Here is a 19,983-nt window from a genome sequence, read left to right as displayed (position 1 = left end):
ATTTTCAAATGTTAGTCGTGATGTCCAGCAACATGATTTTAAATTAAAAAAAATCATTCTCAGATACGGTAACTGTCATACTTACCCGTTTCTATTTAGATGCAGCGGAAGAGAAACAAGTTTATAAGTAAATACTCTCCAATATACCCAAATAATCAACAAACCCCCTAACGTGCCTTTTTTCAGTCCTCTATTAGTTGTATAGGTACCTGTGTAGAATTGTGTATATCATAACAGAGGCAAAAAATATAAGCAGGTAAACTAATATTACATTAGCAGGTAAACTAATATTACATTAGATAAATTCTCTATATTGTGCCTAAGGAGCTCATCCCATAGAGATCTACTAGTACAATCTCACCAACACTTAAGCCCAACGTCTATATATGATAGAAGAATAATCATATTCATCAAATCAATAGTTTACGTGTTATGATTTTTTGAAAAAAAAATAAACTTATGAGTAATGTTTCATTCAAATCGGAAACACTCATGTCCAACCGGTTTGCGTTTTGGGCTGGAAATGCTCTATCGTGACTTATGAAAACCAATGTTTTCTCAATAACAATCGGGTATCAGTTTCCCGTCATCAACGTATTGCACAAATTATTTTGTATCATAAAGATACGCCATTATGACTTTGGAAGTATGATTCTTTCTTTTATATTGTATGAGGTATTTATGGTTTTGACCCAAAATTAGCAGTTTTTCCAAGACCAACAACTCCAAATCGGGCAAAATTTGTTCAAACTAAGTTTATTGATTTTGAAAGAAGAACTAAGCACTTGTTTTCAATAGTTTTTCAATAGATATGCTTATTGTGAAACCATAAGAAAATTGCATTAGAAGCCGATAAAACATTGTTCAATATTATCCATGTATGAAGTTTAGTTAGTTGGTCGAACCATAAGGGACAAGTTTATCGAAAACTGCAGATCGATACTTAAAACACTGTAGAGTTTTATTCCAAAATAAGAATAGGCCAACTGCAGAGGGATCATGGATAAATTTCGTTAAACTTGGAGGTTCAATCTATTGACGTAACTGCACTTGAGACATTTAAGCATATGAAAATTGTCAACCAATGCTTTAGGTATCCTTTCCAGGTTGAGCCTCAATTGGTTCTATCGGCTGCTAGTTCAACGCTTATCGACGGTTTCGCTGGTGTATTGAATAGGAACGCTCGCTTTCTAGTCCTTGTTCTGTCTAACGAAGCTGCAACTCTGGCATGCACCATTTCGGAAGCCTAGAACCTGTGATCTTTCTTGATGTAGACCACCCTGCTTTAGACGTCCTGATGAACCTCCCAGCGCCAATCGTTTTTGATGAATGTTCTGAAAATAATCGTACACTGGATTTCCGGCGAGCCGACTATGTTGCGATTAGTGCTGCTATTTACGGTATCGACTGGAGAATTAGCTTGATGTGTTGACGATTCCGTTAAATATTTCAGTCAAATGATTTGTGATATCATGACTGAATTTGTACCTATTTCCCCCTATTGCAAAGCCACAGTAGTGTAACGGTCACTTGCGTCGAATGAAACGGTATAGGGCTAAATCGCTACGAAGATACTGCCAAAATCGTTCGTATATTACGAAGCAGGAGTTCAACCGCACAAGTAACGACTTTAGGAAATGCAACAGATTCCTGTATCGAAGATATGTCTTCCGTACGCAATCATCTCTTCGCAGAAATCCAAAGCGATTATGGTCGTTTGTAAACTCTAAAAAGAACGAAGTCGGTTTGCCATTGTCAGTAAGCATGGGAAAATTCATTCGCTCGCGCGAGCACCACAGAATCAAAATAGCCATCATCACCTACAAACAGATTGCCGAACGAGAGTAAATTATTCCAACAAAGTGACTCTGCAGGTCGACTCAGAACTGACAGCAATAGAAGGTGAGAAGGATAAACTGAAAGGTAGCCGAAAAATTTTCTCTACCGAGGGAGAACCAGATTGAATGCGTAGGATCCGAATGCTCACGATTTAAATAGCCGAGTCGGATAGTTTTTGGCTCACTGATTTAAATCATTTGAATTGGCCACAGCAGTTTTATGCTATTTGCGTGACGCTTATTTTTATGTGTTACAGTATAACAGTTTTCTGGATAATAATAGTGATTTAAATGTGTCAATGTATGTTTAAAGCTAGAAAATAAAAAGTGATTCTCATTCAGCTCACTCAGCAGAATGCAATCGTAAAAAGCTCAGCATGGAAAAAATAAGAGAGGAATCATACACACTACTACACTCAGAATAATTCATGTTACGCTCAGCTGTCTGTTTTGCTCAATTCTGCGTTCATCGAAGAAAATAGAAGTAAAGCGAATACGAACAAAATCAGTGCGGCTCGCACAAGCTACTGTTCGTTTCTGATGTTGTATGCATGTGAGTGAGTAGTAAATGCAAAATGAAACGATTTTTCCCATGCTTGATTGTCAGTTCATCTCGGTGAGCAAACCGCTAAATCTGAACCGGAGAAATGCCACCTTTTTGCTCAACATTTCATGAGTTCGTTCATTGTATAAGCGATACTCCAAACAGATGCATTTGAGCTCCGTCCGTTTCACATCAGTGGACAATACCGTCAATCTAGCTCTTCAAAGGTTGAAACTCTCGTTTGCTGCCGGGCCGGACGGAATTCCTGCGTCGGTTCTGAAGCTGTGTTCGGAGTCGTTGCTCACTCCCTTGGTGAAGTTATTTAATCTGTCACTACAGGAGAGTAAATTTCCTGAGGAGTGGAAATTTTCGTCCACAAGAAAGGCGATAAAAGGAATGTCCATAATTACAGAGACATCACATCACTATGGTGCTGCTCGAAAGTATTCGCGCTCATCAGCTCTTGTAAAAATTACATCTCCACGGCTCGGCATGGATTCTACCCAAAACGGTCAGTTACAACCAATTTGACCGAATTCGTGTCGCTCTGCGTTCGGACCATGGACTCTGGCGAACTAATCGACGCTGTTTACACTGATCTCAAGGCTGCATTTGACCGAGTAGACCTCAACATTCTCTTGAGCAAGCTTGAGAAACTCGGAGTGTCTGGATCCTTCATCTCGTTACGAACCGTTCGCTTTGCGTTAAGATTGGATCTTTTCGTTCTGAAGTGTTCACGAACAAGGAAGCAATCTGGAACCCCTTCTGTTTTCGCTTTTCGTCAACGAGCTTTCGTGTCTACTGCCGGCTATTCTACGCTGCCGATGTCAAAATGTATGTGGTTATCAATTGCATCGCTGATTGTGAGGAGTTGCAGCTGATGGTGGATCGTATGCAGAGTTGGTGCTCCCGTAATTTCTTGACGCTCAGCATCAACAAGTGCAATGTGATATCATTTCACCGCAAACAAAACCCGATAATATTTTATTATTCAATTTCCGGGCAAACATTAGAGAGGATTAGCCAGGTCAAAGATTTGGGAGTAACACTCGACTGTGAATTGACCTTCAAACCACACTACAATGACATCCTGACTAAAGCTAACAGGCAGCTTGGCTTTATGTTCAAAATATCTGAAGACTTTCGCGATCGCGCTGTATTGTTCGTTAGTACGTTCAATCTTAGAGTATAGTGCTGTCGTCTGGTGCCTATACCAAACATGCTGGATAGCCAGATTTGAGAGTGTACAGAGAAAGTTTGTTCGCTACGCGCTTCATCATCTGCCCTGGCGTGACACGGCTAACATGTATTCTTACGTGGATCGCTGTCGTCTACTTGGAATTGACACCTTGGAACAAAGAAGACGGAACATCCAAGCTGTGTTTGCTGCTGAGATCATTACCAGCGAGATTGATTCTCCCGAATTACTTCGGCAGCTTTTCATTTACGCACTTGAGAGAGTGATTAGACAGCGTAATTTTGTACTCTCGCAGCTCGTAATCGGCAATACGGGTTGAATGAACCTATCCGTGCCGTCGCTAATGCGTTTAATGACGTTTATACATTGTTTGACTTTAAGGTGCGTATATATGTGTTAAGTTCGGCATATGGAAAAATAATAATAAGTAGAACTAAAAATAATGTAAAAAGACGAAACAATTTGCTCTAAAATAGGAACAGCTATAATTCTATAAAAAAGCAACGAAATTTTAGCTGGCGATTTACAATGTATTGAACAGGTAGCTTAATATGTGAGCAGAAGCGTTATATTTTCGCATACTCTTGCACTTGGCTAGTGCTCGCAGTAGCTCGGAATTACATGCTATAGGATCATTATCGTGACAATCACTTACCGGAGCACAACCAAATTGATAGCCAGTCCCATTAAAAACGTCACCACGCGCTGTTTTCTTTTTGTTTTCTTCTTATGTTTATCAGTGAGAAATGAGCGGCTCATGGCGATAATGTTTTGCACCTGACAAAATCACCACCAACCTGAGCTGAGCTTGATAGTTGACCGCCGGAAATGAGTCGTTTGTTTTACTCCCCATTATTTTCGTATTACAGCGGAATGCATTGATTTATGGCGTGCAAATGAGTTTCCCATCCCAGTAATGGCTTATTTTGCTTACAACGCACCTACGTGAGATATTCGAGATATTTTCGAGTGCCGTATGAGGAACTGTCTTTCACAAATACGTCATTCAAACCTACAAGTTAACCACAATGGCGGCAATTGTTTTCAGATTTCTGCTGTCCGTTGCCAATCGGAACTAATTGAATCCAGCAAACGCTAGTGCTCAATGAAATCAAATCATCGATGCGGCGGGTTTGTTTCGATCGGATTGACTATTAAATCAATTCCGAAACGACGACGACGACGACGACGCTCACTCACTAAGGTTTTTTTTTAAACTTTGTCACTTTAGCACTCTTTGATCATTCGTGACTTGTCCGGGGATAAGATTTGAACTCGTGACTTTGGCTTGAGAGGCATGGATGTTAACCACTACGCCGGGGCCGACCCCCACTGAGGACGTATTTTTGACTCAATTAGCAGTATACATGACATGCCGCGAGGCGTGTGTGTGACGAGACGATCGTGGGGATGTTGACAGTGACAAGTGCATCCCACGGTTATTATGTGCTTATTGAACTTTCCCAGTCTGGTGACCGGGCGGTGGCGGGCTTACGAATCGGAATCAAATTCATCAACCTGTCGATATAAGGAAGCGACACGTTTGTTCGTAGTAGAATTACCATTCGAGCTGTTCGGGATTGTTTGCATACCTCAGCTTATATGGGAGAACTTTGAGTTATCATTCAGTGGGGGCTGAATGATCGAGTTTAATTTTTCCATCTTTAAATGGCTTTCTACGCAGCAATCGAATCGATAGGTTTGCATGCTAAACGCGCCACAATAGTGGGGTATTGTTTTCCTTATCTTGTGGAACTCCTCGGGGATCGTTGAACGAAAACTTCCAACTTTTCAGTTTTCCTTTCCTTGCTAAGTTTAGCACTCTCTTGGGGCGTTTTTTTTCTCCTTTTCAAAGCTGCTAAGCTTATCAGGTTATTCGTGATGAAGTATAGTTTCCCTACAATTTTCCAACCAAACAAAACTTTTACGTTCGCCAAACACCTTCAGCAATGGTAGCTGATGTTGCTATCTGAAATGCTAATCTAATAGAAATGTGTTGTTATCGCTTAGTCTCAGCGGGTTGCAAGCAATTTCATTTGCGGAGCAGTTTAGGAGATTCAAACAATTGGCCAAAAGACATTAGGTACAATGGCTTATTAAACCGAATGAGCCAAAGGTGAAAGAGTAAACCAATAGTTGTTATTTTTTATTTTATAACAGTCACTTCAACATTTTAAAAGTCACGTAACATTTACCGTGAGAGACATGGGTGCTAACCAGTATTTTTTTTCCTCTGTTCAGGACCTTACACCACTGCGACCAGTAATTTGATCTATTGTAGTATATCCCCTGTCCTTAGTTTAGTGCATGTCGTATTACTCCATCACTATTGAGAAATAATGAATTATTCGATTTTTTTTACAGTTATCATTCTTGCATTTATCGCAAAGATCCGACTCTAATTGAATGGTCCCGCTATTTATACCCTTCGGAGTGTTGAAACACCCTCCTTTGTCAGTCAAAATTGGATTCCTTAGCAACAAAATTAAGGAATGACACCGATAATGACCATGCATCAGAACCCTAGTCTTAACCACTTCAAACTAGGGAACAGCGAATAGAAGTATAGGAATCACCTAGAAGAAGACTAACTAACTCATTTTGTCCTTGCTTCAGGATTATCCTCGGTGGACAAAGCCGAGTCTTGTCACTATCAACAAGGCATAAAAAGTAACAAGGACTAAGATGTGTTCCTTGGATTACTGAAAAATCCTGTTCCCCTAGTTTGAAGTAGTCAGGACTAGGAATCGGTGGTAGATCTTACATCCCGTAACATACCACGAAAAGGTGATCTACCTACGTTACGGGGCAGTATACTCGGTATGTTTCCTCTTTCAGATTGTTTCAGAAAACCTTGAAATTATCCATAGTATTCCTTTGAAATTTACCTCAAACCATCGTTAATATTTTTTAACTTCTTAAATACTCCTAAAAGTACACGCTTAGAAAAGGTCGTGTAAATTTAGGTGCGCTGAGACTGGCATATACGAGAGTTAGTTTTGACATAAAATTGACTCGCAACAGACGCAAAATTCCTCTCAATCAAACGTACTTTTCGCCATGTAACGAACTTTTAAGTCGCGGAGTACTTAATTGTGATGTTTGTTTACGTCTCATCCGTTATGTCAAAGGTGGATTATGCCACGAGTAATATTAATTATTTTTAAATGTGTAATTTTCGAATCATGCTCAAAATATTCATTGAATTCTTTTCAGAATTCCCTTTGGATTCTCCTTCTTCTCAGGACATTCTACTTGCAATTACCTTGAAGTTCTCCATAAAATTCACTTTTAGTTCTCCTTACTAGTGCCTTAAAAAGTACTTTGCAGTTTTACTCAGAACTCTCCTTGAATTTTTTTTAATTGCCTTGGAATGCTCCACGCAATTATCTTGTAAATTTACTTTGAATCCTACTAAGGATTAGGATTTATTTGGAATTTTACTCAGAATAATCTTGTCATTCTATTTAAGTTTCACCTGGTGTTTGGTATTCCTTAGAACTAATTTGAAAAGATTCCTCAGATTTCACATTCCAAAAAAATATCCTCTGATATTTTCCACTGAATTCCCTTCTAGCGAAGACATCAAATCAAGAAGACTGGTAACTCTGCTAGAATCTAAGTGACAGATATAGTAGCGCTGCACTCGAGCAAAGGTGGAAGCAAATACACAAACCTTTCTTCTGAGGTTCTAATCTTTGCTATCAATTTCTTTCGAAGCATTTACCTTTGAGCGGCAGATGACGCAATTGTGTCGGTCTCATAGCGGTCGTATGAAGAAATGGAAGAGTTGCCAGTCTTCTTGATATGTAGTCTTCGCTTCTAGTTATTCCAATAGAATTCTCATCGAATTCATAAGCTTTGAAACTTTTGCAAGGGCCTTAATTTATTTGAAATCTGGGTTCTTGGAATTTGTTCTATGTCCGTAGTCTTCAATATTTATTTCCGTTTCACATTCTTCAAAATTTGTCCTAGTTTGATTGCTTTAGGTGAAATATTTAAAAAAAAGTCTATGTTTAAAATATGTAGAAAGTATCCATGCAACAAAACCATTTAAAAAACAATTCAAGTCTAGAATTTATATTGTTAATGAAGATAAATCCACTCCAGCATTATCACGTAAGAGTAAGAGTAACTAACGAGGAAGATAAAGTTGGTTGTATTATGAAATATTTTAAAGCACCTGCGAAGGTTCTCTGGCGTACTCCAATATATTCTTTTCTTAAAAATTTGCTTGACAAAGGAATTTTAAAATTCCCTGAGAATTCCTGTTTTTTTAGGTAAAAGTTAAGCTAAGCTTTCTTTATTAGGGAGGCTTTCAGCCTCTTGGCTGGTTCGCCTCCGGTTTTCAGGTAAAATCAAAAACCCTGATTCCATGTTTTCCATTTTTTTTTTCCAGATAGTACACATCCTGAGTCAATATTTTTAAACTCGAGATAGTGGTGTGACCGAAATTTATGAACATTTCAATGCTTACGAATATTGAAAATTGTATCCAATTCGGGATCTTCTTATTTCCTTAAATCCTACAACTCAAATTTTTGTTTGGGTTTGGGAGCTAATCATTACTCTACGTCCAATCATTATGCTTGAGGCATTTTTTTTTTCAAACCTCAGGATATATAAAAGGTGCTTATTCTAAAAGCTCTTTGAACATGATATTTTGTCGAGTTCAGGAATATGAAAAATTGGAAAATTCAGGATATTGAACATTCTTCTTAATTTGGGACATTGATTTTTTTTTACAATTTCGGAAACCTTTAAAACTGCGCCAAGCTCGAGGTTTGCTAAGTCTTGGATCTTTTCATTATTTGAAAGCCCGTGATTTAGTTTTTCTAACTCCATGATTTTGATTTGAATTATTGTTTTACTTAGGGTCTTGAATTGAATCCATATTCCGAGATTTTAACTAAGCCATCTCCACAAGTCCGAGATCCGATGAATTTCAAAAGTCTTACAACCTTGTTTTTTGTTTCAGGTCTAATAAAACTAAATAAAAAATCATCAGTGCGAAACCACGCAAATTTTGTAGGTTTAGAATGTTAAAAATAGATATATATGTTCAGAATTTGTAGAAACTCAAATGACCCAGATTCTTGTTTCACAAGCCTTGGATTTTAATAAAAAGTTAAGTTCTTAAGTACGGAACCTTGAAACACACGTAGAACCTTGAATAAAACTCCTTTACAGAGCTTGTGGTGAGTATGTGATGAGATAGAAGTGACTTTAGTGACTAAAATATAAAAAAGTGACCAATAGTGACATTTGTTGATCAGAAAGATATGGTTCTAATCTTCCGTTGATTGCGTTTGCCACCTCGAGAAATTGTATAAATTCACAAACCCATCATGTGTGTTTTTCTTGCTTCTTAAAAATAAAACAAATGGTTTTAGGATTCCATAAATATGTTTTCATAAATTAAGTATTAACTGAATAAGCAAGAGCACAGTACAATTCTATCCTCCATATCCTCACTCTGCACTATTTTGTCTACCTCGTTTTTTTTTTAAACAATGTATTAAGATTCTAAGTAAACTTAAAGATCTAGGATATATATGAAGCGATGCGTTTAGCAATGTGAAGAACTGCTGTCTACAATTAAATGTAGATCTAAGTTAGCCACGAGTACTATAATAAAATATAATTATCTTCTTTGTAGTACAGACTGGTCGTCTTTTTTCTTTGCTCCATTCCTTCCAAGAACATAATCTTCTGTAAAACTTCACATAGAAAAAAAAAACAAATCATAACTCTGGGACCTAGACAACTTTTCTATATCGTAGTCTTAGGAAAAAACTAATTATTATGGAACACAGAAATCTAGAGAACATGAGCAAAATCGTAGAACCTCAGAAAAGTTAGGTCTAAATAACATCAGGGAAGCTCAGAGCTTATGAACAGTCCATGGTGTCCAGCAAATCCTGATTAACAATTTCCCGGAATTTCGGTAATATTCCTGGTTATGCGATATACATTTAAATCAAGCATTAAACTGAATGCGATTGAGTCGAATGAAGCACTAAGACACAGTAAGACAGCAGAATTTTCCCAGTATTTTGAATTTGTTTCTGCGTTCGAAGTCTTCAAAATTTGTCTGTATTCGCTCAGAACTCTATACAGGATTTCTTTTGAATGTTCTCTAGAATTAAATTTAGAATCACATCATATCATATCATAATCATATAAGAGTTCTTTTCATAAATTCTTTACAATTTAGATCCTCTCTGGTTTCTTACAATTTTTTTTATACAATCCAGAAATTATATGCAGAAGACTCCAAAAAATGCACGGATTTTATCTTATGATTCACTAAATACACTGGAATTCTCTTAAAAGGTCCGTGAACTTCCTCTCAGAACTGTCTTGAAATTCTGCTAATAATTATCTTAGAGCGCTCCTCTACAATCACCTGGAAGTCTTCTTTGAATTCTCTAGAAATTTTCTCTACCCTCTCTACCCCCACTAGAATCAGTGTTGGACATCATTTCCTCTTCAATCATATGAAGCACGCTTCATGCTTATAAACATGCAAACATTAAAAGAGCGTCGTGAATATGCAATGGTTTCATTTGTTAACGATATCGTTTCGCAGCGCATTGACTCCACAGAACTTTTATCAAATTTAAATTTCCATACACCTACTCGGCAACTCCGAAATCGAAATGCCATAAAACATCATCGCACAAATTATGCAAAATATGGGCCATTAAACCGCAATGATGGCCTCTTTTTTTTTCCTTGTCGGGTATTTCCATCACTGCGACCATTTTTCTGGTCTATTGTGATATATTCCCATTTTTTTTTCTTTAGCTATACCAAGATGCCGTATCACTATTATTAGGAGTGATCGCCATCGCTTGACTAATAGCATTATCCCAGCACGGCATTATACTTCGAATAAAGTGCACTGCTGTACTGGGAGTTGTTCTCCAAATGTCAAAGGGTTCTATCAGCCCCTTGTCGAAGAACTCATTTTCTATGCCACAGAAGCGACATACATCATCTTGAAGTTTTCCAATTAGCTTCAAGTGATAACGGCTCGGACAATGACCTGTTATAACACCTGCATATATACTAAGATCTTTCTTAGAAAGTTCCAGGATTTTGTGGGTCACAGAAATATTTGGATTAATGAATCGCTTCGACTGCTTAGCAATAGAAGTGGTCTTCCAGTTTTCCTCCACTTTTGAAGATTCCCACGCTTTTAGCTCCATTCTAAAAGATGCAGCCGATAAGCCACAAAAGGGCTCTGGCCCGATGAACTTATGAGAAGATCCGAGTCTTGCTAGTGCATCAGCTCAATCCCGCAATGACCAGGAACCCAATATAAGTTGACTTGATTATGACAAGACAATTTTTGAAGTGATTGAACACACTCCCAGACAAGTTTTGACGTACATTTTGCCGACTTTAAAGCATTTAGAGCAGATTGACTGTCGGACATGACGCATATATTTGAACTCTTATGATCCATTATATGCAAACATATAATGGAACACTCTAAAATTGCTTGGATTTCAGCTTGGAACACAGTTATATACCATCTGCCCATAGGAACCGATATTTCTATCCCTGGGCCAGTTACTTCTGCTCCCACTTGATTGTTCAATCTTGAACCATCTGTATAAAAAACAATCGATCCTGGACGAAGAACCGGGCCACCAAATTGCCATGAATTACGCCCAGGGTCAACTACTTGAAAAAAGCCGATTGAAATTGTATCTTTTCTCCATCCAGTCTTCGTTGTTCCTTACTAGAGGGTTGATACTAACAGTTTTTAAAATCCTAAGATGTCCTCTAATGTCTCCTTCAAAGAGTTTCACTGACCTTGTAATCCTTAGAGCACACTTTTTGGCTTCTAATTGTACAAATTGATGCAATGGTAGCATATAAAGCAAAGCATCCAATGCCTTCGATGGTGTACTTCTCATTGCACCTGTTATTGAGAGAGTTGCTAACCTTTGGTGTTTTTCTAACTTTCTCTGAGCAACACTCTCTTTTGTTTTTGGCCACCAGACCAATGCACCATAAGTAATCCTGGGTTTCACAATTGCCGAGTAAATCCAATGGATCATTTTCGGTTTCTGTCCCCACTGTTTATCGAATGTTCTTTTGCATATCCGTAGAGCATCAGTAGCTTTGTTTATTGCCGGCTCTAGATGTATATTCCAATTAAGTTTACTATCGAGGATTACTCCAAGATATTTGACAGCATTAGAAAGTTCCAAAAGTGTGCCTTTCAATCTTATATTGTCTAATGAAAATTTCTTCCTTCGCGTAAATGGCACGATAGTAGTTTTAGAAGGATTTATGTTTAATAATTGGCCTCTTACAATCAATACTGCGAAACCATTGACTTTAAAATGTTTCGGCATAAACTAAAACAATATTTTTACTCCATAAGGCATTATAACTCATAAAAAAGGAAAGCTGACACTGCTTAATTTTAATTAAAGACAACATTATACTTTTATCCTCTTTTCCAAATTGACGAAATAAATAAATAAATAAATAAATACATTTACTTGGATTTTTCAAAAAAATTGATTTTTTTGCTTAAAATGAAAGCTACAAGTGTGTAGAATATGTGGCCAAAAGGATTTTACGATCCGAAACATATTTAGCGAGTTATGGCGCTTTGAGTGAACCTTTGTCATGCGCGCTGAGGGACGCAAAAAAATCAAATTTTTTTTTTTCACGTTTTTTTGTACTTTAGACTATATACTTTCATCCCCCCAAGCCGTTTTCCGATCAGCGAATTCGGTGTCCAGGCATAGCTGACTAATGGTAAGAACCCCCAAATGGTTTTAACTAAAGTCAAAACTTTAAACGCGTTTTTCTCGAAACCACATTTTTTTTATCGGGCGAAGATTTTTCTCAGAAACTATAAGAGATATTGACTTGAATCTTTGCGCATTTTGTTCCTTATTAAATTCTTTGGAGCTTCTCCCACTTTCAGCCAAAAATATTAACATTTAACATTGTTTGAAGCACCTTAAAGCTGCAAAAAAGCGGGCTAAAAATCGCCTGTTTTTTCATATGGCCGCCATTTTGTTAATTTGCAAGATTTTTTGCTGCCAACGGGAGAAGCTCCAGAGAATCTTATGCAGATTATAATTTCATCACAAAATCTGTTTCAGATGAAGCCGTTCCAGAGAAAAGTCTTCGCCCGTCTAGGCGTTTGCGGCGAACAGGGGTCTGTTTGCCGCCATTTTGTGACGTCAATAATGTCTTTTTTTATGTCAAAAAAAATTTATTTGTAAACTTTAATGTTCAATAAACAAGAATCCCAAAGAGTTAGGCGCATTACTATTCATTTTCCTTGAAAAAAAATTAATTGAAAAACAGGCCGAAAAAAGGCAAAAGATTGGGAATACCCCCTTAAACGCGTTTTTCTCGAAACCATATTTTTTATAACAACTTAGAGCATAGGGCTTGAACAAATGATCCGATTTACAATCGGAAAATTGCGCTTTGAAGGATACTATTTTTTGTAGGCTTATACCTAAAATGAAAAAAAATTGTTAGTTACTACTTTTTAAGCAAGGTCAAAGTGAGAAAAAAAGGGGTAAAAAAAGCACTAAATTTTCAAATGTCCATAATTTGGTCAATTTTTGTCGGATTTCGTTCTAGTTAGGTATAAGCCATAGGGAATATTATCAACTTTAACCACAATAAAAAAATTTCATTTCAGTTCACCACCAGAGGGTGTGCACTCGAAGTTCTGCAGCAAAACCTGACTGACACTCCTCCACGCGAGCCGCCATTTTGTTTTTTTACCTTCAAAAAATTTCCAAGTATTCATTAATAGTGGACAAATATAATTATCGAAACCGGAAGTTCGTATGTCTTTTCATTCTCCTGAAAAAAAAAATTCCAAAGTTCAACTGTTTTTCAGCCAAATCCAAGTAAACCTCCCCTTAAGAAAACAAAACTGTATTAGAATATATACTAGTCTACGTTGGTTGACGAAATAAATAAATAAATAAATAAATAAATAAATAAATAAATAAATAAATAAATAAAAAGCTATCCTTAGAATTCCGATAACACTCTTCTCATTAAGCTCTGAAAATTCGAAACCTTTGAGATTTTTCACTGATTTCCCTTGGAACTTTCTTTAGAATTCACTTGAAACTATCTTTCTAATTTCATCAGAATTCAATAATCACGGAATTTATTTGAAGTTCTCATCTTAACACTCTTCTCAGAACTTATTTAGAATATTCATTAGAATGGACCAGTAATTCTCTTCACAATCATCATCTAAAAATTCTTTTTTGAGCTCACATAATTGAATTGGCGTTCTGGGTAAACTCTTTAAGAGATCTCCCAAAAACTTGGGTTTGAATCTAATTTCCGTCCTACTAAGCATAACCCACACCAGTGATGGAAAAGTTCATCAAAGTTCCCTATGACTCGCGAACTTTTCCCTTGGTGAACTTCGTGAAATATCGCGAACTTTTCCAACACTGACCCACACTTAACCTCTCTGTGTCGAACGGATATGAACTCAAAAATGGAGTGATTCGGCTATAGATGACTTTCAAATTTATTTACCTTTCTATACGTACCGTTGGATTTGATAAAGAATCACAAATTATTGAGATATTGTAAGAAATCTAACGCTGCTTCTTGATTGCAAATTCGTTCTACGAGTATCAATTCCATCCTAACGCATTGAAACGCCATTGGTTTTTCTAGGTTTTTCTTCGTATTCGATTGAAGACAAAAAATATATATTTGCTAGGAGTGCTTCTTTTGTTTTGCGAACAATGAGTTTAAATATTCATACAACGCACTTGTATAGGCTTTGTGTTGTAGCTTATGAGGTAATGCATCAAAACAAACGTAGTTTTGATTTGTGTACAGTGAAATCATGGATATTATTGATGATTTCTGCTCCATAGAACGGAAATGGGCGATTACGTCGATGAAGCGCACTACCCTACCTTGTTTCTTATTTCTAGAATTCATTCTAAATTCTCTTTGAAATTCCTTCATCTCTATTTAGTCCTTCGAAGTGATTGCATCCAGAAGATCAAGTCCAGTCTAACGGTCTTGAAATATTTTCAAGATACAGATATTTTTACAAAGTATATTTCTCCTTGGTTTGTTATCGAAATTCACGGTTTTCCCGATTTTCCGGTTCGCTGGCCAACCTGACAGTCCCGATAAATTCAGGTATGTCCAGACTTGCAGGAAAGTTTAAAGATCTGTGGCCAGAATTTAAATTAATGTTATCCAACGTTTCCCCGGTTTGACGAACATGATAATGATAACAATACATCAAGGAACATAACAAGTTTAAACGAGGTTGTACAAGAGGGAGCTATACTAGATCATGATAAAACCTGAATAAAACCAGAACTTTTTCTTGGGACATAAATCATTAATTCCGGTAAATTGAATTGCTTAAAATAAATCTTTGACGAATTTTGAGAAAACATTCTGATGAGAATTTACAATGAACTCCAAGCGATTTCTTATGAATATTTCCAGCGTAAATGGAGAACAATTTATATATTTTGAGATTTCTTCGAGGACTTCGAGAAAATAGGGCTATGATAGGCCTACAAAACCCCGAAATGTATTGCCTCATTTTCTTAATATATCTGTTAGAAGAAAGTCCAAAAACCTCTCAACTATATGATTAATTGTATAGTCAATTTTAAGAGTTGCCTGGTTTGTTAATCGATAACCGTAGATAACGTCAGAATTGACGTCTATAATTGTAAATATACAGTGCAAACGTTAACGATTTTCAAGAAAATGTCCTGTTAAGAACTATCTTTCCGAAATCTATAAATTATCTGGTTAATTCAGACATTGAAAATATTGTAAGGACCCGGACACAGAAATCCAAAGGTCAGTATGTGGTGCAACTTTTAAAACTCTTAGAAAAAAGTTCAAAGGAACAGTTTTAAGGATTTTATACTTGAGAGTAATGATGTAAGATCCTGCTCTAGGAAATTTCTGCAAAACTGCAAGTGTGACTTGCACGACACGAGTCGAACGCCATTATATGTCTGATCGGAAAAACCACCTCAGGACATCGAAAATGTTTGAGGATCCGAAGTCACTGGGATTTTTTAATGATTTTCAACTCCGAACTAACCTCTGAAATATACAAATCAGTTTGCATACTTCAGGCACGTCCAGAGCAGTTCAAGGAAATTGAGAGATTATAAAGGAAGTTCCATGAGCTTCAAAGAAGTTTCAAAAACTTCAGGGAAATTACAGAAACTTCAGGATAGATCAAAGAACTTCAAGACAGCTCGATTAAGTTAAGTTATTAAGTTGAGGAAATTTTAAAAAGTTTAGAGAAGTTTAGAGAACTTTATTGAAGTAGAAAGATTTTTAGGGCTGTTCTAATAGCTTCAGGGATGCAAGCTTCTGTAGCGAGCATTTTGCCGGCTCTCAACTTAATGTTCTTAGCGCACTTCCACAGTTGTTAATTGAGATGTCGCCGACTCCGGGCAGACCTCGTACATATTAGCTTTTTGCAGTTGAATAGGAAGTTCGATTGCTTGCTGGATGCGATTGTCCCAGGACCGACTCCACTGGCCAATGGAAAAGAATTCTCCATTTGCAGTTTTATTTAGCAAATTGTAGTCCAAAAATCTCTTGTTTCAGTCACTGGATGAAAAACAGCCCCCGATCATATGCGGTGAACCCAGTGAATGAAAAATGCCCGTCTCGCACCACGATTCGTAACAATACGTCGCAAATCTTCACTAATCAATAGCAATTAAACGCTCCGGCCTCGAACCGATATCGAATTTGACTGAGTTCAAACGGGCTAACCAACCCACGGACGAGGGACAGAAGGACGTTGGCGAGACACGGGCAGACATGGGGCAGATTGCTCAATAGAGAACAATTAGCCCGGTCTCGCAATTTGCCCGGCGAGAGTCCTTTTATTAGATTGCACTCAATGCGGGTCCCCCGGTTCGTGTCCAGTGTCTAGTGTCTAGTTCAGTCCAGTCTAGTAGTGCTCGTCGCTATGGGAAAAATTGTCAAAATTCCTGAATGATAGGCGACCAACATCGTCAAGCCACAGGTCATTCCATCAAATCGAAGAGGTCGATTTAAATCGAAGCAACAACAACGACAGCAACAATAGCCGTTTAAAGTGGCGGAACCGTTTTACAGATTGTGCAACTCTCAGGGCAACGATAGCAGTGAAAATGAAAAGCCGAAAGAAGCACAGGCGCCGCTGCTCTGTACATTCAGCGGGGAGCAGCGGTTATGCCAATTAGATTACTTTTTCATGCGCGCCGCGTATTTCGTTCAAGAGAAGTACGCCGGCCAGCTGAAGAAGGTTGATGTGTATAAAAAAGGGAGTTTCATCATTATGCTGTAAAAACCGGTAGGTGTCGATGTAAACAAATATGCTTATCAAATGTGTGCGATTGTTTACTTTAGGCGTACGCCTAGCCTCTGTTATAATCTGTGCGTTTCGTGATTACAACAAAATGTCGTTGGTTGTGGAAAAATTACACGACTACCACCATGATAAAGCTTAATCCAGATAGGCTGATTATAGACGGCCTAGCAAAAAAATTTAGAATTAAGTACCGTACAACGGAGTATCATTGCTAATCCGGGTAACTTTGATAGTAGAATATAATGATTAAATTTACCTTCTGCATTATTTTCCAATTAGAAACATTGGTTCCAAAATTAGATTGGCATTGGCTGAAAGCACCAAATAGTAAGGAATAAATAATGCTAAACAATGAAAAAGTCCTTGAAACGCATGAGTAGTATCAAAACGACAAAGCAGTATTTTAACTTCGAGTCAACAGGCAACGCCAAAATGAGCTTCAAAAGGCAAAACATGGCGTCAAATCACAAAAAATGGCCTCCAAACGATGAAATGGCTTTTATCCCTTTGGAGTCAATATGACCTCAGGCAATTTTTGCAATCTTGATTATTCATCAAAACTAACGGTCTTCTTGATAGGCCTGTCTCTTAGTTGAGACATACTTCGAATTTTATTTAATACCTGTTTAACCCTTCAAAAACGTATTGAAAACCCTCAACAAAATCTTGAAAACCCTAAATTATCCTTTAAAACGTCAAACTACAAAAAATCACCTCACAATGCCTAACTCCTCTAACGTCCAATTACCAAAATGGCGCAAAAACACTAAATTGGCTGAATGACTTTAAAATCGCTAAAATGACCATCGGCCACACAACGCTTATAATAATCTTTTTAGATAACGATAACTATCATTTAAACGTCAAAATGGACTTAAAAACACCAAAAATGGCTTATTTATTTATTGTAGTCAATCAGATGTAGACCATTTTTTACAAGTTACAAGTCATGTGTTAAAATTATGAATAGAATTAAAATACTGCTTTAATCTGGTTTCTGTCATTATAAAATCAATAGTAGCAGTGATAATTTGATTTAGTGGATCAAATTTGGCATAATTTGTGCGATAGTGATTTGTAGTAAATATATTTCGAGTTCGCAGTTGCCGAGAAGGTATGCAAAAATTAAGCTTTGATAACAGTTCTACTGAGTCAATCCGATGCGATACTACACACTTAAATTTTTTCGCCGAGATTCCAACAGCCGAGTAGTTCTGCAATTTATTTTGTTGAGATTTGGTAAAACAATTCCGAGACTCAGTTAACACACAAAAATTTACTGAGATCTCAGCTAACAAACACATATTTTGCAGAGATATCAGCAAAAGTAAATGCCGAGATAATCGGCTGTTGGATATTTTACCGAGCTAGATTAAGGGTGTATATCGTTCACAAACGAAACCATTGCAAATTCACGACGCGCTTTCAATGTTTGGATGTTGATGAGCATGCAGCGTGCTTCATAAGATGGAAGAGGAAATCTTGTCCAACCTAATTTACGAAGAGCAAATCATAAGAATTGCTTTTGCACTGATTCTAATCGTTCCTCATGCGTGAATGAAAAAGGTGACCAAACTATGCTGCAATATTCAAGTATTGATCTTACATATGACATTTACAGTGATTTTATTGTATATGGGTCATGAAAGTTGTAACTGAATCGTTTGATAAAGCCAAGTATGTTATTTGCTTTGTCGATAATTGTATTATATACAAAGCTGAATGCTAGTTTTGAATCAACTATAACTCCTAAATCTTTAACTCGTTGACACTTTTCTACTGCCTGGTTTCCTAATACAATTATATTTTTTCGTTTGTTTCTTTTTATACTAATAAAGGGTGTCCACGATGAAATTGCCACACTATGAAATTTCTCTAACTTTTTAACCGTTGGATAGAATTTAATGAAAATTTGGGTGGATTTAGTTCATAGTGCATTATTTACATCCTGCAAGTTTTAAAGTCCTGTGATCAAAACTCGCGGAAATGGAGTCGAAAGAACAGCTCGTGCGTGATAAAATCTTGCGCATTCATCACGAGAACAAGGATCTCTCGCATCGTTCCATCGCTAAAACGTTGGGAATCGCGAATTCCACGGTGTCGCGAGTGATTAAGCGGTTCGAGGAACGGTTGACCACCGATCGGAAGCCCAGAAGTGAAGGAAAAAGTATTCCGTACAACACCAAAAATCACAACCGCGTAGTTGGGGCCTTCAACCGAAATCCGAACGCCTCCGTTAGGGATGTGGCTAAGAAGCTGCACCTAAGCCGAAGTTTTGTCCAGAAGGCCAAAACTAAGGCTGGGCTTCGAACGTTCAAGGTACAAAAGGCCTCTAATCTCGACGAGAAGCAGAACAAGTCCGCCAAAACCCGTGCCAGGAAGTTGTACCTCAACATGCTGACGAAAGTTGAATGCTGCATCATGGACGACGAAACATATGTGAAGGCCGACTTCAAACAGATCCCCGGCAACCTGTTTTTTACGGCCAAGGATAAGTTCAGCGTTCCGGAGCATGTCCGCACTCAGAAGATGTCCAAATTTGCGAAGAAATTCCTGGTTTGGCAAGCCATCTGCACGTGCGGGAAGCGGAGTGCACCTTTCGTGACCCAGGACACGATGAACGGACAGGTGTACATAAAAGAGTGCCTCCAAAAGCGGCTGCTTCCTCTCCTGAAGGCCCAAAACGTCCCAACAATCTTCTGTCCGGATTTGGCCTCATGCCACTACTCCAAGGACGTGCTGAAGTGGTATGCGGACAATAAGGTCAATTTCGTGCCGAAAATGTTCAACCCTCCCAACACTCCGGAGCTCCGCCCCATCGAGAAGTACTGGGCGATTATGAAGCAGCACCTTCTTAAACGACCTAAGGTAGTGAAGACAGTCGAGGAACTGAAGAAAGTATGGGTTTACATGCAAAAAACGGTTGATTCACAGGTTGTGCAGAATCTTATGGCCGGGGTTAAGGCCAAGGTGCGGGCATTTGCGTATGGACTGTGTGGTGATCTATAATCTG

The 19,983-nt window shown here is 37.8% G+C and overlaps 2 protein-coding genes across 5 annotated transcripts in view; one reads left to right on the top strand and one right to left on the bottom strand.

The window, feature by feature from the left end:
* The window catches only part of LOC135708470 (uncharacterized), a 309,553-nt gene extending 290,524 nt beyond the window's left edge, over positions 1-19,029 (top strand). The window contains exon 2 of the mRNA XM_065230592.1: positions 18,926-19,029. Coding sequence (XP_065086664.1) covers positions 18,926-18,941 — 16 coding nt within the window. The 3' untranslated portion in view covers positions 18,942-19,029. The remainder of the gene's footprint in view (positions 1-18,925) is intronic.
* foi (fear-of-intimacy) overlaps positions 1-19,983 on the bottom strand; it is a 118,621-nt gene that overhangs the window by 56,281 nt on the left and 42,357 nt on the right. The window lies entirely within an intron of this gene.

The sequence above is a fragment of the Ochlerotatus camptorhynchus genome, unplaced genomic scaffold, assembly GCF_037179485.1.
Source record: "Ochlerotatus camptorhynchus isolate MF236.1 unplaced genomic scaffold, CSIRO-AGI_Acam_v1.1 ptg000330l, whole genome shotgun sequence".
NCBI classification, from domain to species: Eukaryota; Metazoa; Arthropoda; class Insecta; order Diptera; family Culicidae; genus Ochlerotatus; species Ochlerotatus camptorhynchus.
The sequence above is the reverse complement of the archived record's forward strand: the minus strand, read 5'-3'. Positions and strand labels throughout refer to the sequence as shown.